The sequence below is a fragment of the Leptinotarsa decemlineata genome, unplaced genomic scaffold (assembly GCF_025532065.1).
Source record: "Leptinotarsa decemlineata unplaced genomic scaffold, Ldec_3_MD MMD2_tig00000199_RagTag_RagTag, whole genome shotgun sequence".
NCBI classification, from domain to species: Eukaryota; Metazoa; Arthropoda; class Insecta; order Coleoptera; family Chrysomelidae; genus Leptinotarsa; species Leptinotarsa decemlineata.
The window spans coordinates 15198844-15226209 of NW_027412544.1; the positions used below are offsets into that span (position 1 = coordinate 15198844).

Consider the following 27366-nt stretch of genomic DNA (forward strand, 5'->3'; position numbering starts at 1 on the left):
TAATCATTATATTAAACGCAGTAAAATTTAAGATTTTTCAATTACAAATGCACGTGACGCGAGACACGTTTTTCATTTATATTATATGTCAAATATCATGATGCCAGAAACATGTACAAACATTTTTACGTGAATATGGTCAGTTCACACTATCACGATAAATTGTTGCAATGCAATGTGTAATCAAAATGGGATCACTTACAGTGGACATTCCATCGCCTCCTGTAGTTATCCAAACACAAGCAAGTGGCACAAATACAACAATGTCGCCAATTTCATCAAATTCCATTGTGAGTGGAGATGCATATGAAATATGCTCTGGTTCTCTGTAATATATTATTACTGCTCGTTTTATAACAATATTATTTCACCAAAATATGAGAGTCAGCTCTACATGATAATTAGTGAATCCAATAGAAATTTTTCAGTGAGCCAGTGAGATAATTATATATCGGTAAATGTATCCACACACAACTTTTACCAAGATTCGAATCAAATACAAACATTGAAAATTATAATCAGAATCGGCCAATGGATTGAAAATCTGATGTAGTTTGTAGTTCATACTACATCAAAAATACAAAAGTACATGAAATATACTGTGTATCATAGATATAAAATTACTATTGGCAGCTCATGATTTTATTTCTGTGCTATGTATACTTTACATCTTCCAAGACATTTCGAGAGAACATGAATTGAAATAAAAACTTGATATTTCGTAGAAATTTCAATACAAAATGTCACGTTGACATTTTCTTTCCTGGACTTTTAAACTGCCACTTTTCGAAATGATTTTCTCGGATAACTGGATACATAACCCTGACAAATGAGGCTACTAGAATGTAAAATAATATAATTATGAGAAGAAGTAACCCACAAACTACTTATAGTAGGTGGTTTGTGAACTAACCTCTAGTAGTTGTCAACTTTGTGAAAAAAATTATTGGATTTAGTAAATGTTTTTTTTATTAAATTCAATTTTACATATATTATAATTAATCAGTTCCTGCTTCTTTACATTGGGTTATAGGTTGAATTAGTGTTAGTCATGGAAACCATTTTGGAACAGCAACGAAGATATCATGAAGAAAAAGAACGTTTGATAGATGCTATGGTTAAAGAAATGCTGACTAAAAAAACAATGGTAGGTTTTTAAGTGTAATAATAAAATAGATAGTTTAATATTTCCAATTTTAGTATCGCGAAGCGATAAATTCAGACCATCGTCAAAAGTTTCTATTGGACAGATATATGACTGCTACAGACCGCTTAATTGAGCTTTATGAAGATAAAGATGGTCAGCGTAAAGCTGAAGTTGCATCTTTAACTGGCCCAAATGAATTTCAAGAATTTTACAATAGGCTCAAACAAATCAAAGACTTTTATAGAAGACATCCAAATGAAGTAAGTAAAAACTGAGTATATTTCAGAAAGACTGGTAAATATTAGTTTAGATTTTCAATTGGAATAACTTACTTTTGTCTGCTGATTGCGAATCAAAACGTTAGCGTTACTGTCTACTATAGGAGATATGCCCACTACTTGAGTAAAAAATCTGCTACTCAAGGAACTCATTTTTGGTAATTAGAAACTGGTAAAATGTCACGTTTATTTCACAGTCGAATGCTGTAAGCACTTATTTACTTGCCACTTCCATTTTTTCCATATGAAACTACAACAAACTAGAAATTGTTATCTGCAACTATATGACACTTTTTGTAAGATACTGTTCCATCGATTCTGTTGGAGGTGTTACAAAATTAAACTATAGGTTCAAAATTATATGGCTATTGAAAAAAGCTAAGGAAGCTACTTTTTAAATTGTCGTCTAGATATAGATATTTCATGTTTGTTGTTAGTGTAATGTTTCATTCTAAAAAAGGTTGAGTTGACAAAAAAGTGTCTCTCACATTACTCACTAAGAAAGACAGCTTTATAAAATACTTTTGTCTTCTATGGCACAGCTAAATTGAAGTTTTCAAAATTTAGCAACATATTTTTTCATTTCTTGCCTATGACTTTCTGTGATAAGTAATAACAAAAGTTGTGGTGAAATGTTATCATTTATCATGATTTTAGAAAGAGAGCAGTTTTTATTCCATGAAAACATTTGAAATGTATGTGATTGTGAAAAAAGGTGTCATTTTACAAGTTTTTGTTATCATTAGTGAATTACTGAATTAGTCTATTTTTTGCCTCTTGAGTAACTATATTTTTTAAAATAAACTGTGATGCCAAGTTTTGACTTTGGATTTATAATTAGGGGATAAAAATTTGTAATTTTGTTTTCAAAATCAGTGTCAGCTGTTGAAACAAACATTGACTGAATGATTGATTCATATTCTTTTGAACGAATAATTTCCAAACTCTGATTTTTCATACTTTCAGATAAGCGTGCCCATGTCTGTAGAGTTTGATGAATTTGCTAAGGCAAGGGAAAATCCAAACGATGATATGGCCAGTAAGTTATTTTCAAGCAGATTTATGTCTAAACATACTTTCATTAATGATGTATCTTGAGTTTCTCCAACCAAGTTATCTCCTTCAGGAGATAAAGAAAACGCCAACTTGGTTGGTGAATTGCTTGCCGAAAAAAGTATCGCATTTCTGATGATAGGGAAAAATGCTTGTTTTGGATAAACACAGTTCATAATACATAACCTTTAAGTTCATATTTTTAATTGATAGGGTTTTCTATTGGCGCAATCAGTGGCATGCAAGTGCAAAGTTTATGTTCCATTGGTAGCACGTGTTACATGCCATATCAATTATGCATTGATAATTGCATGCCATGTATTTTTTAGCACAAGTTGTGAAAAGATACTTCACTTCATATTCATATAATATCTGTTAGTGTTCGACCGAAAGTTCGGTTTCGGTCGAATTTCGTCAAAAAAACTAGTTTCGGTGGCAATCCTGCCGAAACTACGACCGAAACCGAAACTGCTTTTGGGACTTCCCGCGCTGTGATCGGTCATGTTCGGCGCATTGAATTTCATACAAGCGGCGAAGACATTTTGCCACGTCCACGTGCCTAATAATGTCATGACTCGAACTGCTAGTGATTCACTTTGTTTATTACATAAATATTAATTGCCTATTGTGATATTAGGTAAAAACTTGAATAAGTACCTAATTTTATTTTATTGGAGTTTTTTCCCCAAATCGCTATTTTTTAACACCTCGACACGTATTTCGATCACCAAGTGATCATCTTCAAGAGGGAGATTAAACTAGAAACTATCGCGAAGCTAACGCTATTTATGCTATATAGATATACCCTACAGGTGTACAACCCATACAGGTATACCACCCTAAATTAATTTTAAAATTTGCCTTCACTACCACCCATACAGGTATACCACCCTTAATTAATTTTACAATTTTGCCTTATCTATTATTTTACAATATATGTTTAAATGTTATAGCTGTATATAAAACAATTTTCAGCTATATAAAAATTAATTTCACAATATTGCCTATCTAAATTTATTTTTGCAAAAATAAATTGTAAAATTAATTTAAGGTGGTATAACTGTATGGGTGGTACACCTGTAGGGAATATCTATATAGCATAAAAAGCGTTAGCTTCGCGATAGTTTCTAGTTTAATCCTCCTCTTGATGATGAAAAAATTGCGATTTGGTGTTGTAAAAAAACTCCAGTAATATTCATTACTACACCAAAGGTTCGAAACAGTGCATCATAAGTAAGTAATTTTATGTTTAATATTTTGAAAAACCATCAGTAATATTCGAAAGAAGGATCTACACCTACTGAAATAAACACCTCACCTATTTTAAGTATTTTTAAGGTGCAATTAATATTTTTTTCTTGAACAAGGGTTTGTTACGTTGATTATCAATAAGTAAAAATGTCGAAGACTGCATAACGTTGTGATTTAAAGATAAAAAAAATTAAAACTGACTGATTATAATAACGTTTTCTTTATTTTACCCTCAAAACATAATACTTATAAGGGAGTTTCAGTTTCGGTCGTAAAAACCAGTTTCGGTCGGACACTAATCTGTGTGAAAGATTGAAAGGTTTATATCTCAATTTCAGTAACCATGAAGTTCTTGTGATGCACTTTTTGAAACCTTTGGCGTAGTAGTAATGAATATTACTGAAGTTTTTTCCAACATCAAACCGTTATTTTAATACCTCGATATGTGTTTTGATCACCAAGTGATCATCTTCAAGAGGAAGATCACTAGTATACCATACATAGATACAGGTATCTACCTCTTCTAGGTACCTGCGTCTTGAGTGTCTTAAATTAATTTTACAATTTGCCTTATCTACTTGTCTTAAATTAATTTTACAATGGGTCCTTATGTGATAGTCAAGTGAATCTGAGAATTGAAATATTCTAAGCTATATAAAATTAATTTCACATATTGCCTTATATGCTAGTCCTAAATTAGTTTTACAATGTGTCCTTATGTAATAGTTAGGTGAATCTAATGAAAGTTAATTTCACAATGTTGCCCTATCTACTTGTCTTAAATTAATTTTACAATGTGCCCATATGTAATAGTCAGGTAAATCTAATAAATAAAATATTATTTCAACGAGCTAAATAGTATACTATTAGGCATTGGTCCACTATTGTTATTCATAATATTATTATGTTTACTTATTTCTACACTCGCATAGGCTTGTTGTTAACTTGTCTAACTAATCTTAATGAACCAAAGTCTGTGGAATGGTTTGTTGCAAAATATGATGGGCGACTGCTGATTTTTCAGTTTTTCCATGATTCATATGAGAGTATAGAAATAAGGAAACGTAATAATATTATGAATAAAGATGGTGGATCAATACCTAATAGTATAGTCAAATAATTTTGAGAGATCACACAATATTGCATGTTCCGACATCCTCATTTTCTATGTCCTGAACAATATCTATTATTGTCCTAGTAGAAAATCTCAGATCCTTGAAACTATATTGATGGTCATATATTTTTCAGTACATATTCCACCATCTTGGATAATATTGGGGCGATTGTGATAATTATTTAATTATTACAATTATTTGGATGGTGTTTCAGTATGTAAAGAAGATGAATATTTTCCAAAGTATTCCAAGAGACAGTATTTTTGTGTTTCGGTTGTCTTTCTAAAATACTCCAAGGACCATGATAAAATAAACTTTTTTTGAGAAAGAAAGTTTTTGGCTTTCTACTACTCCATCTTGATACAAAAAAATGTGGGGATCTTCCAAAGAAAGGAAGGAAGTAATCAATTGATTACTTCCTAAAAATATAACCCTTTCAATATAAAAATAAACTCCTTTTTGAAAAACTATTAACGTTTTAATACTAACTGAACAAACAAAAAATACCTTATATCAAAATTACAAAATTTCAAAATATCGGAATTCACTATTGATACAGGTTGGTTAAGTCTGAAACCTCATACACTTGGGCCAATTTCAGTAACACAAATGAACATGCAAGTAATTGATCAACTTTAAGATTCAGGCTTGCTGTGGACATAAAAGGTCTCTGCCCACTGTATCGTACCAACCATGGACGTGCTAGGATTGTACCCACTGTAATGGATCAACCGTGTTCTAAGAACGTAAGCAACACATATAATAACCTTATCATAAGGGTATGATGACCGTTAGATACCCCTTTGACAACTGTAGGTAATGTGAAGTACTGTATGTTATTCCGGCTTACTCATCAGTGTAGTGTGAACGTGTAGAAGAGTTTACCACGATGAACGAATATGGCTATGAGACTATCTGTTCGACAATTGGCATTGGTGGCTATTATTTTGGACGATGAAGAAGCAGAAACTCAAAAAAAGACGCGACGCTATTTGATTCACGACTCTTCAAGAGAACAAGAAAGTGGTGAAGGAGAATATTGGACATTATTTAGACATTTAGTTGATGATGAGGAAAAACTTTTTCAGTATTTTCAAATGTTTACATTTCAATGGAATGTATTGCTGAATAAAATTGAAAATGATTTACAACCCATTTATACACCTTTTCGCTGCCGGAGACCTACGGTTTAGCAATGTCACGTGCCATGCACCTTGAATATTTTGCCGTCATCGGTCCGGCACGCTACGTGCCGGACCGATGACGGAACGGTCTAGTGGGCGTTGGTTCATGTAGATTGTATGAAAGAATATTTTTTAGCATGTGCCGGTACGTTTACGGTCATGGTTTGGTCCGGTATAGGGCAGAGACTTTAACTGTCAGTAAGTCACTGACTATTTGAAACCGGGTTTTGTATAAGTAAACAAAATTAAATTCTGGTAAAACACCTAATGATTTAAAGTAAGTAGTAATAGGACATGATCTATTCTTTGAAATGAGTCACTTTCTTGATGTTGAGATTTCAACCGTCCTTAATCTGAAAAATGAACCTAAATAAACGAAGAATCTGCTCTAGTGTAATGAAGGGCAAACAGAAAAGGAGACTCCTGAAATAGTCCTGCATAATATAAACAAACCTCACTAGAGTAAAATTAGACATTAACTTGATTTTGTTTTATAAAATTTGGCTATCACACAGGAAAACTTAATGCAAAAATAATTTACAAATGGCTAAGTTTTCAGATAGCTGTCTCCATACCTGAAATTCTTGAAAAGTGAATTGAAAATAGGTAGCGTTGTTTTGACAGACGTCAAAATATCAAGAGACATGATCTGTTTGTGCATCTGATAAACCAGACTATAATTATGAAAAAAGAGAAATAAAACTTCCTATGTTTTTACCACTTGTATTTGTTAATGTTACTGCAGTTTTGTCCTATAAGGACATTTTCAATAATTTATTGTTTTTGTTTGAAAATGCAGTAACGTTAATTATAAATACAAGTGGTGAAAAAACAAAGGAAGTTTTATTTCTCATTTTTCATGATGATCCACCATGTAGTAACGGCTACATTCCTCAATTTACAGACTATAATTTATAAGAGAAAATAATATTAACGTTTTTTCAGATTTTGTGGAATTCACAGATGAAGAGGGATACGGAAAGTATTTGGATCTGCACGAGTGTTATGAAAAATACATAAATCTAAAAGGAATTGAGGTTGAATTATTATTAGTTTAGTTGCTATAGGTGTTTTGATTTTTCTTTCATTTTCAGAAAGTAGATTACATCACGTACCTTGGAATGTTTGATCAACTTTATGACATTCCCAAAGAAAGAAAAAGTGGTGAATACCGAAAATATTTATTATGTCTTATAGAGTATTTGATGTGGTTTGTCCAAAGGATCAAGCCATTAATGGATTTAGAAAGTGGTTTACAGGAAGAAGTTGATAGAGTTATTGCTACATGGGAAAGTGGCACAGTACCTGGATGGCCTGTGAGTAATAATTTGCTGATTTTTTTTAACAGGCGCTATACCTGATTTTTTATCTGCTTGGCATCATGTTGATAGGTACAAAATTCTAAACCATGAAGCCACCCAAACATTCTGAGAATAGCTTAATGAATTTGTTTACTATTCAACAAAGAGTACGATATGAATAACAAAACACTATAATGAAGATCAATTCTAAAATATCTTGTTTTGTCATTGAAATTAAATGGTTCAAGTGAATGTACCTTCATCTAAAAAAAAAAATATAACATTAACAGCAGAGAAAGTAAAAAAAACATTGTTTTCTTTGCCACATAAATGTTTCATAATGCCATCTCCCTTATATGAGTTTTCCATACTGAATGATAATAAAGAAAAAATGTAAAGTAGTGGAATTTGAAATAGCAAAATTAAAACTGCCTATTTCACTTAGGAAAATTTACACATTTGTCAATTCTCTTCAAACATTTTTCAGAAAGAAACGGGTTCTGCTTTAGCCAATGTTGGTGCACATTTGGATCTTTCTGCATTTTCCAGCTGGGAAGAATTGGCTTCTTTAGGTCTGGATCGTCTTAAATCTGCTCTTATGGCATTAGGGCTGAAATGCGGAGGGTAGGTGTCAAGTAATTGAAAAAGATGAATTATTATTATTATTGAATATTCCTTAGGACTTTGGAAGAACGAGCTCAAAGATTGTTTTCAACCAAAGGAAAAGGTTCTTTGGATCCTTCTCTTATGACTAAAACCAATAAAGGAAAAGCTAGCAAAGAAAAGGAACAACTTCGTCAAAGGGAGCTAGCTACATTGGAGGCACAGGTTTACAGGTAAGTACTCCCAACTTCGTCACGGGTGCAGTTATAGCAACCTGCGTGACATCCGGGTCCAAGATAAATAAAAAAAGATAGAGGGATATTGAGTGAGATGGTATTATCGATGGAAAAAAGGTTATTGGACAGAGCACTCATAGGAAGGTGCTTTGTCCAATAACCTGCGGCCAACTGCGACCCACTGACATTCAGTGTTTGTCAAATTCAACTTTTTTTTTGAAAAAAATTGAAAAAGTGCATTTCTAGATCGAATTTAACAAAAAGTTACTTGAAAAAGTTGTGTCTACGGCAATTTTATATCCATTTGCCAAATTTTATGCAACTAGGTTAAAGTTAACGTTTTGCTTATTTTTGACAGATATCCTCTTTATTTTAAAAAACAAGTTCGGTTAATTGTCATCAATTCATGTATACATAACAAACCCATCATGGAGTTTAACTTTTCTGATAAATTTTTACTTATACGGACATTTTTAGAGAGAAATTAAAAATGTGCTATAAAAATTTTAACATGACTGGTGCAAAGTTTCAATCACTTGGCTATTTTCTTAAACAAACGCCAGTACCTTCAATTTTGAAAAAAATTTATATCTCTAGTTAATTCAGTTGATCCCTACCATTTAATGTTTCTTGGGATAATAAAGACAACACAAACTGTCCAGTGGAAATCTCGTATCTTGTAATAAAGTATTACTTGAATAATACAATATTGACTCGAATAAAATTCACCAAACAACAAAAATGATGAAGTCATCGTGGCACTTTGAATAATTTGTCTATATGATACAATAATATTTTTGTTCATTCTTTTAGCATGAGACCTTTTCAAGCAATTTTTAGTGGAGCTCACATTTCTGCAATGTTATTTTTCAGTGCAAAAAGTAGAAATATATTCATTCACTTTCTGTTTAATGCATACATGAAGTGTTATTATACAAATATCAGGTGTTTTTTACATGGTCATGTATAATGTAACCTAATAACTCCAACTGAGTGAACAAGCTTCAAAAAAAACTTTTCCGGTGTGTGGGAAAATGATTTTTATTAATTGACTTATTCCTATTACATTTCAGATTGGCAGAATTAGTTGCTGCTCAGAGAACAGCAACAAAAGAGAATGTACAAAGAAAACAAGCACGCACAGATGGTGAACGTGATGATAGCGAAAATGAAGAAAGTGATGATGACAGTCCTGATGAGGGTGACGACGATGTTCCATATAACCCTAAAAATCTTCCTCTCGGATGGGATGGAAAGGTATGTTCAAAGTGATTTTCCTTAGATGTTTGAGATCTGTCATCGTAATGACTTCTAGTTCTGGATAATTTTTATTCATTGTTGAATGTTTTTCAGACATTTAGGGAATTAATAAATAAGTTATTCAGCAGAATCCTCAAGGGGTCTTCAGCCTATTTATTTTGTACTATGATATTGATATTTTAACAATTTTCCTTTTGACATATTTCTCAGACAAAAATATTCTTCCACTCCTGTGAATGATTATAAAATACTCTTGAAATAAATGTATCTATCTCTCTATCTATGAGATAAAACTAAAACACTAACTCATGTTTACTTTGTAGCCTATTCCATATTGGCTGTATAAGCTTCATGGTTTGAATATAAGTTACAATTGCGAAATATGCGGAAACTATGTTTATAAAGGACCAAAAGCTTTCCAGAGACATTTCGCTGAGTGGAGACACGCCCATGGAATGAGATGTTTAGGAATTCCAAATACTGCACATTTTGCGAATGTTACACAGATTGAAGATGCTTTAGCCTGTAAGTAGTGAGATTTTATACCCACTTCCATATTTGAACTGTTCAGTTTATACACTAACTAATCGATAATTGAAAAACTATAAATTTCAATTTTCACTGATATTTGCAACCAAAAGTGAACTTATACAAAGACTTATTCAACACGTCATGATAAGACATGAAAATTAAATTCATTATCAAATTTGTCTAATCACATCAATACAGTGATCGTTTGGTAACTAGTTGCTTAAAGACTTCCACTCGTGAAATAAGTGTTGAACACAAGTTCGATACCAGCTCACTTCCAAATATTTAAAAATCTTCTGTTCAAGACTTGGACAAGATAGTTAATGCTGCTGTAAGCAACTATGTTATGTGGGTTGCTCAGATGCCAAATATTGTATTCATTCCATATTGACTGATCCCCTGCTAGGAATCACACTTCAAAAGATCTCATTAATTCTTGCCTCACACAAGTAGTGAGTTTCGAGGGTTGCCATGCTTAAAAAAGGGATATTTGAATTACGAAAAAATACTTTCTAAAACTCACATTAGGTCATTTAACAGGTTCTTAACCTTAACAAAAAAAAAGGATATAGGTCTATATAGAATACGAACTGAAGGAATTCTCAAGTCATTTTATTGTAGGTATTTTCATGTTCTTCACACAATAATTATAATAATAATATTAATTAGGTCACAGTAATACAATATATACATATGGTAAATCAACCAAGACATAGGTACTCAGTATATTAAGTACATATTTAATATACAGGGCTTTTCATGATGAGTGTTAATTAGCCGTTTCTAGCAAACTATTCAACGGATCAACCTGAAAATTCCACAGTATGCATAAGTCAATATGACCTACACGCCTAAAATATGTTAGACGAAGCGGCGTTGTCGCTTCTACTATAAAGTAGTGGCTTCTTTGATTTTTCAAATAGAACACCTCGTATGTAATATCATATTATGATTCATTATCACTTTGTCAACAAATTCATATACTATTTCCCTATACCTATCTATTACCGTTTAGAAGATATAAATTAATTTAGATATTTTTTTTACCAAACATGAACTTTTATAAATGCTTATAATCTTGAACTCTCTGGCACTAAAACGATCAAATTTGAAATGGAGTGGAGTGATACTATGAGGATCTTCACTCCTAGTCATATTTTCATTTGCCTCATACAGGGTCTTCAAAAAATGCAGATACTTTGATCTCATGAAAAAATAAGTGGAACTCAATTTTTTCAAATGGAACACCCTGTATATTTCAACATTTTTGAGCTCTACATCCAATTTTAGATTAACTTTGTTGTTCAGATAATACTATTTCTATTTTGAACCGTTTTCGAAATAAACTGTTTCAAACGGAAATTGACATGGTTTCCTTGTTCATCACTTATTTTTGTAAAACAGATTTCGTTTGATGTTTCTCAATTAGTCACAGATAATACAATGAAAAGATAATTATTAAAATACTCCTCAACCATCGAATGAAACTTCTCTTCAAACGATAGTTTTATTAACGCTGAAACACGAACTGAAAATAATAAACCCATAAATTAATGAGTTAATTTAATCGTCAGTGTATTTCAGAATATGTTCAAACACATCTCCACCTCTACTTAAACAAACATGTAATCTATTCAAAAGATTGTCATGTGTAGCGCTTCTGATCAAGTCTGGAGTCAAACTATTGAAAGCAGTTGTAACTCTCGATTTCATATCTTCCATTGTTGTTATTGGAGTGGAGTAAACCATATTTTTAATGAAACTCCACACGAAATAATCTAATGGATTGCCATCTGGTATTCTAGGAGGCGAACGAAAAGGTCCATTATTACCAATCCATCTGTCTTCGAAGATTTCGGTTAAAGCTTCGCTGACTGAATGAGAATTATGGGGTGGAGCACCATCCATTTGGTACCATACACGTTCTCTTCCTGGTCTATTTAAAATCATTTGAATTCCATTCCTCAGTAAATCTTCATATTTTGATGCATTCAAATTATCATCATAAAACTCGATATAAAAAATTAACTCATTCTTTATGGCACAAAATACATTGAATTGCCATCTTTCTTGAAAACCCCTTTGGCGGACAACATGGGGATTTTCTGGCGCCCAATAATGACTGTTGTGTCTATTGAAAACTCCATTTTTTGTGAACTTGGCCTCATCTGTCCATATGATATTTTCAAGGAAATGTTCATCCTCTTGAGTCTTGACAAGTAACCATTCAAAGAATTCCACTCTACGAGGTAAATCAGTCTCTTTCAAATGTTGGACACAGTAGAACTTATAGGGATGCCATTTATGTTTATTAAGAATTCGACAAATTGTCACGTAGGGTATACCCATCTCCCTTTCAGCCTCATGCAGAGAAGCATTTGGAAATGCATGAAAGTATCCCAAAACTGTTATACCATTGTCATCATCATCCATTTTAGTCTTCTTACGAATGATTTTTGGACGGAAGGTTCCATTCAACCTACAGTTTTTTAGTAGTCGATTTATCACATTATTATTAGGCTTCGGAAGTTGTGAATATCTTTCATGAAGTACTCGGCATGTTGTACTTGCAATTCTATTGGACTCACCATAAATTATTAATAAATTCAAGAAATCTTCATTACTGTAACCTAATCTTGACATTATTCTATTATAATTGGTAGCTATCACAATCAGTCAAAACCACCAACGAAAGTCTGACGTTAAATAATTGGTGTATTTATTTTTCCAAAGCACACTATTAAAAAATATTAATGTGTACTGTTGTACGTTAGAGACCAATACCTCAATGTATACAAATTGTAACTATTTCTTAAGGTAGGTACATACCAATTTCGAATTGACTGAAATGAGACAGTTAAAAAACTGGATCAAAAAGAAATATTACTAAGTATAAAAAAAAATGTTGAATATCCAAATTAAGTGATGAATTCAAAAATTATCTCGAAAACGGTTCAAAATAGAAATAGTATTATCTGAACAAAGTTAATCTAAAATTGGATATAGAGCTCAAAAATGTTGAAATATACAGGGTGTTCCATTTGAAAAAAATGAGTTCCACTCATTTTTTCATGAGATCAAAGTATCTGCATTTTTTGAAGACCCTGTATGAGGCAAATGAAAATATGACTCGGAGTAAAGATCCTCATAGTATCACTCCGTTTTAGTGCAAGATAGTTCAAGATAATCAGCATTTATAAAAGTTTATGTTTGGTAAAAAAAATATCGAAATTAATTTATTTCTTCTAAATGGTAATAGGTATAGGGAAATAGTATATGAATTTGTTGACAAAGTGATAATGAATCATAATATGATATTATATACGGGGTGTTCCATTTGAAAAATCAAAGGAGCCGCTACTTTATAGCAGAAGCGACAACGCCGCTTTGTCTGAAATATTTTAGGCGTGTAGGTCATATTGATTTATGCATACTGTGAAATTTTCAGGTTGATCCATTAAATAGTTTGTCAGAAACGGCTAATTAACGCTCATCATGAAAAGCCCTGTATAGTTCTATTAAAAGAAAATCAATAAAAGCATGTGAAATTATAAAACCAATATGAATATAAAAAAGTTGGAAAAGCCCAATAAGAGTTTTTAATCAAAAAAACAAAAATAAAGCTCAGTCGAAGGAGCCATCTAGATATTTCTGTACACTATATAACCAGTTTTCAAACTGGTTATATAGTGCCTTCTCATGTTTGATGGGGCTAAATGACATTCAGACACTTCCATTATAGGTGCTACAGACATGTTTGAAATTACGCTGTTTTGCTTACCCAGCAATCCCACACATGAGCTTCAACCAATGAACAAGTCAGTGTTTAGGTCCTTCGAGTATTTCTGGAAAGAAGTTTTGAAATACTGGGCTCTTCATTGGGAAAGAGGAATTACCAAACAGAGATTTGGAACAATTTTTTCTAAAGTTTCGGACAAGGCTCTAACGCCTTCTAATATTGGAGCTGGTTTTGAAGCTAGGGGAATATATCCGTTTGATCCCACAAGGATTCCCGAAGAAACATTCCAACTTATCTTATGTTATTTAAATGTTTCAAATGAGCGAGTTAGAATTCGATACCAATACAAACAAAAGTTGACAACAGTTCAGATAAATGCGATGACAATGTTATACCATCTGATTTGAATATGAACACTTTAATGGGATAGTTTTCAAATTAGGATGAGGTGTGGGTTGGTATTCTCTATAAATTACAGAAAGATTTTTTTCTCAAAAAATTGACACATTTGAACAAATATATTAATGGGCTCGTTAATAGTTCCATTCGATATATATTGGTTTTCTATCCTTATATCCCATTTCAAAAATCGATCCTGCAATGCCTTTTTGCACTATAAATCCTATTGAAATCCTTGCCACAACCCTATGATATTTATTATGTAAAGTGAAATATGAGAATAAGCCATAGCATAATAGATTGCCACTAGACCTTGTTGGTCAATACAGTTTTTCATTTGCTCAATCGCAAAAAATGCTTTGTCAGTTCGTTGCAAATACTATCGATGTGCAAATTCTAGCTTAATGATTTATTCACAATTGTTCCCAAAAATTCAACTTGATGTGACATATTGTATAATATCACAAAGAGCTATTTCATAGTTTCATAATTGTTCATTGAGAATTATTATTGTTTATCCTTTAAGACATTAGCAGAATATAGGGCTTGTCAGCAAAGTGAAATATTCAATTAGTAATGCACTACAGCTAAGGACATGTCAGTGAAAAGAGAAATTATTTTCATCGCCAATGAAATAAGTAGACAGATCGTTAAACAACCATAAAATCAACAGAGCCTTGAGGAATCCTAGAACCCAACCCATGATAGTCCGATTTTACATTATAATGTTAACAAAATCTGAAAGAAAGTCGATATCACGAGTGGAATGGATGACATATACATGTTCAGAAGGTTACCACAAAAATGCCTTAAATGACACTTGAATGATTAATGTCATATGATGGAAGTTTCAATAATATTTTCTTTAATAAGTTTTTGAATCTCCCATTGGCGTGTTATTTAACTCTATAGATAATTTTCTGATTGACTCAGCCATAGTTTGATGAAGATCCATAATAATTTCACAGAAATGATTTGATCTTCACAAACTTTATTTCCAAAAAAAAACGTTGGATAAAAATTTGATGTACCATAGCAATATAAAAATTTACACCAACTACAGAATGTCCTGAAAAAAAAAAAAGCAAAACCCTCTTCAAAATCAGTTTGAAAGTATGTATACTATACTAATCTTTAACTAATCTTTGGATTTATGTTTTTCCTTCCATTAACATTGTGGTAGTTCATTGAGAAATTAACAAAACATTTGTTTCAGTATGGGAAAAACTGAAAGTTCAAAAACAAAGTGAACGTTGGCAACCTGAAACTGAAGAAGAATATGAGGATTCTCAAGGAAATGTAGTTAACCGAAAAACTTATGAGGATCTTAAGAGACAAGGTCTTTTATAGAAATTAGTACTTTTATTGTTTTTAATATTATTACACAATGTCCCTTTTCCCAAATCGTGAATATAATTTTATAATCTTTCGAAAGTAGCTAGAATTTTATTATCCGCATCCTCCTCTACTGCAAGCGCTTCTTCTTGGTGGTCTGTAATTGGATGAACTGCCTCCACCCATTAAAGGACTGTATTCTAAAAAAAAAAACAAATTGAACACACATTCGATTACAATATTGAGAAATCTATGAGACAATATTGTCATAAAATGAAAGTAGAAATATGTACGCAAACAAAAAGCTACAAATTGCAAAGTTCAAAATCTAAAAATAATATAAGGCAGACTTATGAAACATCAAAAATTGTACCTGGTTTGAAGGACTTTTTAGTTTTATCATCAGCAGACGGTCCCAACCTGTGACCACTCTCATTACCAAACTTTTCAAGGATTTCTTCTCGCTTTCTAGCTTCCCTCTGAAAATAAATATACACTGAATGAAAATTTCTATATTTTTAAACAGTATAATAACAATACTAAATTCTACAGAGCATCTGCTCAATCAGTTTTTGCAAATGTGTGAGCTTGTGCGGGATAATTTTCTACTGCTAACAGAGGAGAATATGACTAGTAGTTTCTAAACAGCTTTATTGATGTCAACCACGTATTAGGTAGTATTTCTTTTCACAAAACGACCAGTTGAAGATATCCCTAATAAAATTATAACAAATGTAAGCAAGTCAATATAAGTACTCAAATATTTAAAAAAAAATTAAATCTCAATTTCAACTATAGCAATTTTAAATGCTATGTTCACTCATCAAAACTCAATTAGAAAAGCCTATGATTCAAATATGGATAATGCGCAATCCTTCATTTGCAATGGTTCAAAATCATTTAGGATCTACATACATTCCAAACAGCAAAAATAAAATCAATGATGAAGACCCAATTATACAAGCCCTAAGAAGTAGTTGATACATTTGCAAGTTTTCAGCAGTGTCGATCTTCCCCTTTATTCTAATATCTAATCGTACAAATACTCAGAAACTATCAATACTGAAGATATATCTCAAAACGAAGTGAGAGATCATAAAAAAACTCATTCCCTGTGTAAAATTGTCAGTCAATTCTATCTGCGCCGTATGCCACATTTACAATTTGCAATTGAACACCACAATTTTTTCCGAAAAGTGGAAACTACCAAAGTTATGTCCCATTTTGAAGAGTGGTGACCTGTCTGCCACATAGAGCAATCTCCATCCCTACTTATTTGACTACTGCCAACATTTGGATAACCTACCTCCATTGCGATTTTATAGAATTCTTCCAAGATATTTTGAAATTAGAGATACCAGAACGGGTGTTGGATTCATTTTTAAATGTCCACACCGCACTATCATCTCAACTGGAAGAAGAGCTTATTGCATTGACAACAAACGAGGAACTAAAAATAATATTTAAAAATAGTTACCAAATGTTTTGGTTACAAAAGCCAATCCCACAATTGTACCCTGGATTGTGGTTGATCGTTAAGATTTTCAATAGCATTTCCATCGTCATATGTGTTGAACGTGGATTTAGTGCTGTTACAATGCTGCTAACAAAAAAGAGAAATCGTTTACACATTACCGACCGCGGCAACTTGCGGCTGTTCTTGAGTCAATAGAAACCTGATATTAACAAACTTGTTAAAAATCATCAGATTAATCCTTCACATTCAGGGCCGTAGCGAAAAGAAAAACCAGGGAGAGGGAATCAAAATTTTCCCATCCCCACCAGCAAAATTTCCCAACTTACGGAAAAATGGAAGCCGAGGGTTAGTTTTTACTATAATATATTGATTTTCTTACTTAGCTATCCAAAGATTGGCTGAATGCTTATGAACGTTAGGGTATGCACAAAAAAAATAAATTTTGGTAATTATAAAAATAATAATGGGAATTATTCTACTTTGGACCAAGGTCCTTGGTCTTCCACCATATCCACCTAGTATAGGAATATTCAATGGAAATGAAAGGAAACAACACTTAAATAATATTGTGCTTATTATTTTTTCTATCTGCACGGCCCGAAATTTCCCAACTTTTCCAAGTCGAAAAAATTGCGAAAAGTTGGGAATTTTGTAAAATTGTCACTTAAAAATTTGTGGACTGTTCTCCTACTTGGGAGAAATTAACTTTTTTTGAAGTTTTCAAACAACTCAGAATTTCAAAGTTATGCATGTTGGGAAATCCCAACCTTCTCCTGGTCCTTTCCCTTTTCTTATTACCTCTCCATTTCTTTTCTCTCATTTTTATTTTTTTTTATTTTTATTAATTTTTTTACTATTATTTTTTTCTATCTTCACGACCCAAAATTTCCCAACTTTTTCCCAAGTCGAAAAAGCAGGGGGAAGGCTCCCCCGAACGGCGACGGTCCTGTTCACATTAGATTAGTTTTAAAACAAATGTTGAATATTGGTTAATTTTGAATAAGTAAAAGATACTCTTAGTTGTAAACTTGTATTATCACTGCTCAATATTGATTATTGTTTTGAATAAAGGATACTTTCAATATTGTAAATTTGCATTATTATTACTTTCTCTGGTAAATAACGATGAGATTGGAACCTTTGGTGTGAAAGTTGAATAACTTTTTTCGAGATCAATTGCCCTAACACCAAACTCGACACGCGTTTCGCCAACAAAGTTAGCATCCTCAGTAGAAGAATCAAAAATATCAGTTTGGCGAAAAAAGTTATTTCTCTGGTAAGAAAAATTTCGTTTAGAATATATCTTTAATTAAAATCCAGGCGAGACTAATATGTTATTGAGGTTTTTAAGATGAAAAAAATGGTAAAAAAACCTGATTTTTAAAGTGGGCGTTGTTACATATTTCTAGCTTACATTTTGTATTTACAATTGAGTTGATAACGTCGCACTTCGGTAATCATTGCAACCTCACAATGAATATTGCTAGCCAGTCAGTACTGAATGGCCTTCATTGGATTATATACACTAATTGTTCAAGAAGTAGTATTTATTATATTAAAGACAACAAGTGTTCAAACCTTGGCGTTATTATTTAACCAGTCTAATACAAAACAAAACAACAGGCGTTAGACGAAATAAGTTTGGGAACTTCTGCTTTGGATGAATTGGCATGAATATATCACAGTGCAATCATAAGAATTAACCAATATATCAATTTCGTTGTATAAGAAATGTTGATTCACACTGCCAGAAATTTATATTTTTCCGAAATCCAGTTGCTACTACTGGCCTGCCTGTGCATAATGGGAGTTGCCTGTTACATTATTAAAAGCAATCTATCATTTTAGAAATGAACCCACCCAATCGAAATTTCAGAACATCATGAAAAAGTTTTTCTCTAGACATTTATTTTATAATATTCCTGAATTTTTAACAAAATTTCAATATGTTTTTGTATTTAAATTATATGTGTATTTTTATTACCAATAAATTCGCTTTAGATTTACTCTATTTGTTGTGACAATTTCTATATGAATGGTCTTTTGAATGAATTTGAACTGTGAGCGCTTAGTGAGCTATATTCATTTTTAATTATTCAAAAACCTATTCGCTGAAATAATTTCATTGATGTCACGCATAACAAATATTGAAAAAATTACAAAATCATCCCAATGAATGTTTCCAACAAACGGAGGATGGGAAGAAACAGGAAGGCATTGGGATGTCTGAAACAAATAAGGATAATGGAAAAGCCATTTTGGTTTTCCACTTCTCCATCAATGTATAATAATAATATTTATTTGTCCTTAAAGACGTTGACAAACGTATAGGATAGGTCAGTATTAAGCACATAAAAATCACATCAAACGATAAAATTGTAGATCCGTAGATAAAAATAATACAATAAAAATTTATACAATAAAAATCAGAATTACAAAAATTAAAACAATTTTAGTTATAAAAATTGAAATGTCATGCCAAAGCCGCATGAACCCATTCAGTCGAGATAGTCCGAGAGAAATTCACCAATACTATAGTAACCCTTCTAAAGAAGCAATGTTTTAACTGCTTCTTTAAATGCTACAGTGTTCATAGTGTTCTAGTAACCGATTGAATAAATTTATTCCCATATATTTGGGAGAATGTTCGAATTTTATAGTTTTATGTTTAGGAATGCTCAACTCCTCTGCATATTGAGTTGGGTAGCTATGATAGAATGAGTTCTTAGTACAAGTTTGTTATAAATTCGCGAACATATAAAAGTATTTTAAAGATGTAGATGCAGGGAAAGGTTAAAATTTAATGACTAATGAAAAATGTCTTGCCTGATTCCCTCCAAGGGATGCCTAGTAATTTCCTAATTACTTTTTTTTGAGCAATGAAAACCCTATCTTTGTCAACACTGTTTCCCCATAGGATCACACTATAACTTAGATGGCTATAGACCAGACTGTAATATACATCTAAAATGACTCTCTGCTGATACAGCTAAAGACGTGTCGTCTGCGAAAAGAGTGAGAGTATATTCATTACAGGTGAAATAAGTAGGCAGATCATTTACAAACAACAGAAAGATCAGCGGACCTAACACAGAGCCTTGAGGAACTTCAGAGCATATATCATGATAGTCTGATTTCATATCTTTAATAGAACATCATACAATCTGTAAGAAAGTCAATGATCCATTCTAGGAAGTCCCTTCTAAATCCTAGATTATATAATTTGCTCTCGATGAATTTAAAATTTAAACAATCGAACGCACGTGACAGATCGAAGAATACTCCTGCAACATGCTTACCACTATCTAAAGAAGCGTATATGATTTCTCAGAATCTCCAAGTAGCTGATTGAGTGGACTTGCCTTTGCAAAAACCATGTTGAGAATCGGACAGGATCTTAATTAAACCTTGATAAAAATCTTAATATTCTCTCATTCACAACCTTTTCAAAAATATTTAGCAGGGCTACGGAGCGATAGTTTGTAATATCCGATGTATTGTTCTTCTTATGAACTGGTATGATCATGGCTGTTTTTAGAATTGAAGGGAATTTGCCACTTGTGACTGATAGATTCAACAAATAAGCTAAATGTTTTGAAATGTGTAACTTAATTTCTTTTAAAATTCTCACTGATATATTATCAATTCCTGTACTTTTTTTACTTTTTAGACTGTTAATTACTGCGTCAATTTCACATTCGTTAACGGGCATAAAGAAAAAAGTATTCGATTCAATTCCAGAAAGCGTGCATACGGATGATCTATTGTCGCCAAAATGGTCTGCTAAGCTATTTTCTACCACTGAAGAGAAATAGTCCCCAAATATGTTCGCAACATGATCTCTATATGTGATTACTTTATTATCATAGTTGAAAATAATATCTCTTTGATTTTTTTTTGTGTTCGTTTCTTTGTTGGCTAAGTTCCAAACTGTTATATTTTGATTGTTAGAATTCTTAATTACATTTTCGTAAAAATTCAACTTTGAAGCTTTTATTAATGATTCATAGTCTTTCTTCGCTTTCTTGTATGCAGCACGAGAATCTTCGTTGCCTATATTTTTACATAACCAATGCATACTTTTTAAATCAAGACTGGCCTGTTTCACTTCAGGAGTTATCCAGTTATGTTTGTTACCAGTGGACGATTTGTATTTTTTTGGTCGGACATTTATCGATAGCATCACTTATAATATTCATGAAGGCCAGAAAGCTCTCATCTCCATCAGTTTTGTTATATATTACATCAAAACTGGTTTTGGACAATGTCGAGGAGAGTTGTTTCAAGTTATGCTCTGATACATCTCTATACATAACACAAGATTGTTCAACAATTTTAGATTTTTCTAATGGCATATTATAAGTAACTGTAAATACTTTGTGATCACTGAAACTACCTTCATAAACATTAGATTTGCAAAACATGTTCTCAATGTTTGTTAGTATGTAATCGTTCTCCTCTTTCAAGTAATCCACTTCAGATAGAACCTCTGTATTTTGATCTGCTGCCTGGTATATTATGTTAGGAAACACATCACAACATACTTTAACTCGTTTTGCACAACTGTTGTGGTAGGTAGAATCACATGTGATACAGCATAACCCCGAATTGATGTATTTTTTACAATAATTGCAACATTTTTTCGACCCATCTAAACCAACACTTTTGTCGGCCGCCATCTTACTTCATACAGTTGAATATACCCAGAAGTTACTTTCAGATTCAAACCGAAACAGAAAGTTCATTCAAAACTATTACTTTAGAATATGAACTCAACTATAGTGTGATAGAGAGTATGTTTGCCAAACTACTCAAAATTATTAAATAGATAGAAATTTATTTCATATTTTGTGGTTGTTTTACAAGTGACATTTTGCGAGGAAAAAAAATCTCTCAGAAGTTAAAATATTAAAAAATACAGATACAAAATGGAAATAAAAAATATTTAAAACATACACAAAATAATATTGGAATATAAGTTTCTAGTGACGAAGTTGGATATATTCTCTTAGCCAATGAAAGGCGTAAGGAATGAGAAACTTTTTCAGATATAGCTTAAAATTTTTCAAATCAGTCGAGTTTCAAATCTACAGGTAACAAGATGAGAAAAAGTACTCCAGCATACAATGAGGACTTTTTATGTTGCATTCTTTGCACGTGCTGGAAAAGCTGCAAACTACCATATTAACAAATTACTGGTTGCTTTTTTGAAAACTGCATTTTGCAAATTCAAATAGACTACTGCACATATTGTCATTAGGTAGAATCAATGTGGAAATTTTGATAATATAATTAGGATTAATTTTAAGACTGTCAAAGCCTCAGTTCAAAAATCATTAACAAATTCAGTTATTCTTTCTAAGAGCAATTTGAGAAACTTATAAGGAAGAATTTAGATTCATTATGGGATACTTGTTACAAGTTGTGTTGAGGCTGATCCCAGAAAAAGGTGGCCACTTAATTTCAATGTTACAGAACTGGAAACCAAGCAAAATTTTCCAAAGTTGCAGTGGAAGAATAGTTGTCAACTATGTTCATGATTGACTTTCACGTATATTCTAGAACCCTGGATTCTAGATTAGTTCCAGAAGCTTATTTTGAATATATAAGGAAAAATGAATCTATAAGATAAGGAATATATAATTTAAAGACTCTTTTGGGTATTACTGGAGTTTTTTTTCCCAACACCAAATCGTTATTTTCAACACCTCGACAAGTGTTTCGATCACCAAGTGATCACATTCAAAGAGGAAGATTGAACAGTAAACCAGTTTTTAATCTTCCTCTTTGAAGATGATCACTTGGTGATCGAAACACGTGTCGAGGTGTTAAAAATAACAATTTGGTGTTGGGAAAAAACTCCAGTAATATTCATTACTACACCAAAGGTTCCAAACAGTGCATCTTTTGGGTATAGAAATTGTCACAACAGAGTAAATCTAGAATAGGAAACAGTTGTGAACATTTTTGTGTCATGAGCTGTTTTCTTAAAATATAAATATTGAGTGTCAGATTGAAGAAATGTCCGTTGTCAAGTTTTGATGTTTTAACAGTTGTCTTCAATAAAGTAAGTAGTTAACCACCAACTGCATCACTTATTTTCAAACCCCAAAAATCCTCATCTACACATAAGAAATATTCCATTGAATAAATTGAAAAACTTAATAATCTTTTTGATTGTCAAAATCAAGAGTACTTTCGTGTGTGGAAAGAGTAATGTTACTTTTACAATTTAAATTGATCTAGAGGAAGAAAATGTCTAAATTACTAATGATAAACTTGCCTCAAGAGAACAGGATGATATTTTGTAAAGCACCCCCATAACTAATCATTTGCAAATGGACTTATTCTATAAATAATTTAGACTAAGCAGTTGTTGTTTTCTCAAACTTGAGAAGGGCCTTTGAAACAACTGACCGTTATACATGGCTAATCAAATGCCGCTGGATTTTGTAAACGGTGATAGAGAGTAGGTTGAATGGTGGCAAAGTTGCCAATTTTTGAAAACTATTGAACATTACCAACAAATCCAGTTTAGTTCTTTTGATTCTGCAAATATATGGGAAAAACCTAAAAATTTCAAATTCCATTTTTGACTGTTTTCTTTGTTTGAAAAGATATTGAAGAGGAAATTGAGAAACATATAATTTCAAAGAACTTTGAATGGATGATTTCCTTGAAAAAAACTTACATGTACTATGTTTAGAATAAATACTATGTTTAGAATAAATCAACACATCGATGGTTTAGCACACAGATGTATTAAGTACAATTCTGTGGTTAAACTGTGTTAAGTACGTCTCTGAGTATATAGTTGATGTATATTTGTTGTGCCCAAATGTGGTAATTGTTTACAAGGTCAAAGTCATATCTAAAAAGCTTTCAAGAGGCGAGAAAATGTTGGAAATCACTCTAGCAGCAAATACAGAAGCGTCAACGTCTTTTGCAACTACTGAAACACATTTTTCTACAACTATTTGAATATTCCCTTAGTATAATATATGGAGATTTTGAGTTCTTAACAAGACACCTCGGTTTTTGATAATGACGAATTATCAAAAAACGACAATCCGTTTTATTTTGAATCGGGTTCAAGTGATTTGTATGAACTGAGTGAGACAACAGTTGATTCAGATTCTGATAATCATTTCAACTCGAAAGTAACAGAATACAAAGGTAACGTATATTTGTTTCGAAATAGATTATCATTATTCATGAAGTAACACCAATGAATAAGTTTCAATTGTCTTCATGCCACCTTGATTTATTTCATAGAAATACGTAAGAAATCACATGTTTTTTACAAAATGACCTCTGTTTTTGAAAAGAACTCCTTGTGGGAACTGTAAATCAAATTGAAGCATCTGAAACAATGCCACTAGAAGCAGCCATAAGAAGAAAACGATCTAGAAAATCAAATCAAGCTGTATGGAGATATACAAACAGAAGTGGCAGAGAAATATCCACAAAAGAACTGGGCGTAGTTGATTGTTCAAAATGCAGGTTTGAAACGTGTGTTATTCAAAAGAATATTTTTCACAAAAATTCAATTTTCAGGTATAAATTTCCTGAAATGCAGCGTATTATTTTGTGTAGGGATTATTGGGGACTTGCGGATGACAAACAACAACAAAATTTATCAAAGGTCATTGACAGCAAATTAACCTTTTTGTAACAGGTAGGTACGCAGAAGCAAAGTAGCACATCCAGGGAATATTACGTAACAGATTCGGGAGGTATGAAACAGCGAGTGTGTTTGAATTTTTTGTGTGCAACTGAGCTGGTTGAGCTTTGCATGAAACAAGCAAGTCTGGATTGCACGCAGGATGTGATGGCAGGTCTTTAAGAAACACAGTTTATAATTCGACCCCAGAAGAAAAAATAGTTGCTGTAAAAGCACACATTGATTCGTTTCCTCGTGTTGAGTCTCAGTATTGCAGAAAAGATACACAAAGACTCTATTTAACACTCGAGTTGAATTTGTCTCGCATGTATTGGCTATACTAAGATGACTATTGTAAAGAAAGTAATATTACACCAGTGTCTTCTTTTGTACACCGCAATATTTTCAATTCATATGATGATCCATCACCGTCATTCTTCATTCCAAAAAAAGATCAGTGCACTACATGTAATGCCTCCATTCTCCCACTGTACAACTATTTTGCAAGACAAGAAGAAGAAGCTATGAGAATGAAGTCTTTGGGTGAACTGAAGATGAAAGCTGATAAAGGTGTAACTTATAGATCAATAACTTTTGATCTTGAATCAGTTTTGAGTGTTCCATATTCGGGAGATAATAAAATTTATCACAAATGTAAACTCAATGTTTTCAATTTCCCCATCATGAATGCAGCCAAAAATTATGGTTTTTGTTATTTATGGGATGAGTGCAATGGAAAAAAGGGTAGTACTAAAGTGGCCAGTTGTCTTTTGAAGTTCATTTTTGATTCACCTGATACTGTATGTCACATATCATCTTTCAGTGATATGTGTGGAGGACGGAACCGTAATCAGTTCATATCTGCGATAATGTTGTATGCTGTCAACAAAAAAGCACAATTTGGAAACAATTGATTTGAAATATATGAAAGCAGGTCATTCTTATTTAGAATGTGATTCTATGCAAGCAATGATTCAACGGAAGAGAAAACATGAAAGTGTATACTACAAGAGAATGGGCTCTGTTAACAGCAGGAGCAAGGATAAAACCGTCCCCATATAAAGCGATGACGATGACATGCACAAATTTTGTTGACATTAAATGAGTTATTTCGGGAAATGTGTTCAATGTTAAAGTTTATACCCAAAAGGAGAAAGATAACTGGCTGCATATTAAATGGATTCGAATCTAGAAGAGCAAGCCAAAGATTATTCTGTATATGTACGATCTACCCGAACAATCCTTTTTAGAAATTAACAAACAAGAATTACCAAATGAAAATATTACTACAAGAATTAAGCAAAAATGACTTTGAATTGTTTATATCTAAATTTGAAACAAATGTATACCTCCAAGCTACCGGTAACGAAAGCTAAGAAAACCGATCTCTTACAGCTCTTGAAATTGAAAGTAATTCCTGAAGATTATAGGAATTTTATAGAATAATAATTTTATCGAATAATGAACACCGCCTCAGAATCTGACGACGATGTTGAAACAATATAATGGTCTAGAATCTTAAACTTTTTTTTTAGGAACGTCACCTTGGTTTTGAATAAATATTTGTTTATTCCAGCGAGATTATTTCATTCAATTTGAATAGTTAAGTATTAAGTAAGTCCTTACTTTCAAGTGACCACACAAATGAGGTAAGTACCTGGGGTTAGTTTCCAAACGTATTGAATGACTCAAATAATTTAATTGTTATTTTTCTAATTACTTGCCCACTAAATATCTGAAACAAAGTTGTTATTTGCTTTGTAACTTAGTCAAAAACTCAGCTAAAAAATTAATATCACTAATGACACAGAAGTGTGTGCAATAGCCAACTTATGATCTTTCAGATATTTTCAATTATTGCTCCACTGATATGCAACTAATATAGGCTCTTGTATAGGCATAAAATAAAAAATAACCTCTTGTATTTTTTTCTGGTATTCCTCAGCATCTTTGTTATATTTTTCTTGGAGCTTCAAAGTGCGCTTTTCTTGAGCTATCAATCTTTCAGAAAGTAAATCCGGATCTATAAAACCAAAGGAAGTTTATTCATTGATAACACAATCAGTATCACCCACTTTTGTGATATTTTGCTGAATACTCTGCTTCATCTTTCTTTTCCTGATATTCATCAATGGCAGATTTCAATAATTTCTGGTACACATAAATGAGAAGAACCAATGATAGTAGTATATACCACCCATAGTCCTCAAAAATGCCCACAGCTAAAATAAAAATATTCATGTTAAGTGACCACAATATTACTCACACAAAACCTGATGAAATAACATTGGAAAAGTGGGAAGGATATTCAATGTCGTCCTCCATTCTGATCAATATTGGGAAAACGTCATAACAAAATATTCAGAAGGAAACAAGATAATCGATCAGAAATAAACTAAAAAGCACTGAGAAGTTTCACCAAATACCAAATGACCAACTTGTAGTCACAGATTACAACAGTTGTAATCTGTGCTTATAACCAATGGCCTGGCCATATACCATGGACATGACAAATCAAATTCCAAAATTTCACGGGGAAATATGCAACACATATAACATTTTGACGTTGAATCTGTCGTTCAGTGTGGGAGAGACGTAAATGTCAAGATATGAACTTCTTTATCTTTGTTTAGTTTTTGGAGTCAATATTCTCTCTTCAATGGCCAATCCATATTTATTATTACATCACTACCATAGACGTAGTCACTGACTTACAGAGATATCGGTAACCAAATAGCGTCAGACACTGTCAGGCAGTATTAGTGCGTTACTTTGATATTTAACTTATGCGCGA

At 32.2% G+C, this 27366-nt stretch overlaps 2 protein-coding genes and 1 long non-coding RNA gene across 3 annotated transcripts; 2 read left to right on the top strand and 1 right to left on the bottom strand.

Annotated features, from left to right (window-relative positions):
• Window positions 1–895: 895 nt before the first annotated feature.
• noi (splicing factor 3a subunit 3 noi) lies at window positions 896–15534 on the top strand. Its single transcript, XM_074173017.1, has 10 exons — window positions 896–1147; window positions 1201–1407; window positions 2392–2464; window positions 6974–7065; window positions 7123–7344; window positions 7817–7953; window positions 8010–8165; window positions 9242–9425; window positions 9752–9953; window positions 15314–15534. Exons 1-10 carry the CDS (start codon window positions 1052–1054, stop codon window positions 15445–15447), a joined length of 1503 nt encoding a protein of 500 aa, XP_074029118.1. The 5' UTR covers window positions 896–1051; the 3' UTR covers window positions 15448–15534.
• Window positions 15440–27108, bottom strand: LOC111509388 (selenoprotein S). Its single transcript, XM_023165134.2, has 5 exons — window positions 26846–27108; window positions 26648–26794; window positions 26489–26595; window positions 15806–15911; window positions 15440–15632 (listed from the first exon to the last, which is right to left on the bottom strand). Exons 1-5 carry the CDS (start codon window positions 26895–26897, stop codon window positions 15547–15549), a joined length of 498 nt encoding a protein of 165 aa, XP_023020902.1. The 5' UTR covers window positions 26898–27108; the 3' UTR covers window positions 15440–15546.
• On the top strand, window positions 24102–26149 carry LOC141481464 (uncharacterized). The gene is made up of 2 exons (XR_012464994.1): window positions 24102–24412; window positions 24467–26149. It is a non-coding gene; the product is annotated as an uncharacterized lncRNA (long non-coding RNA).
• Window positions 27109–27366: the final 258 nt, after the last annotated feature.

What these genes read in the sequence shown, in the direction of transcription:
- noi (XM_074173017.1), top strand. Translation starts at nt 1,052, where the DNA reads ATGGAAACCATTTTGGAACAGCAACGAAGATATCATGAAGAAAAAGAA. An exon ending in GCACAGTACCTGGATGGCCT is followed by an intron (nt 7,345 to 7,816) that starts GTGAGTAATAAT and finishes AACATTTTTCAG; the next exon opens with AAAGAAACGGGTTCTGCTTT. An exon ending in CTCTCGGATGGGATGGAAAG is followed by an intron (nt 9,426 to 9,751) that starts GTATGTTCAAAG and finishes TTTACTTTGTAG; the next exon opens with CCTATTCCATATTGGCTGTA.
- LOC111509388 (XM_023165134.2), bottom strand. Translation starts at nt 26,897, where the DNA reads ATGGAGGACGACATTGAATATCCTTCCCACTTTTCCAATGTTATTTCA. An exon ending in ACCAGAAAAAAATACAAGAG is followed by an intron (nt 15,912 to 26,488) that starts GTTATTTTTTAT and finishes ATTTATTTTCAG; the next exon opens with AGGGAAGCTAGAAAGCGAGA. An exon ending in TAAAAAGTCCTTCAAACCAG is followed by an intron (nt 15,633 to 15,805) that starts GTACAATTTTTG and finishes TTTTTTTTTTAG; the next exon opens with AATACAGTCCTTTAATGGGT.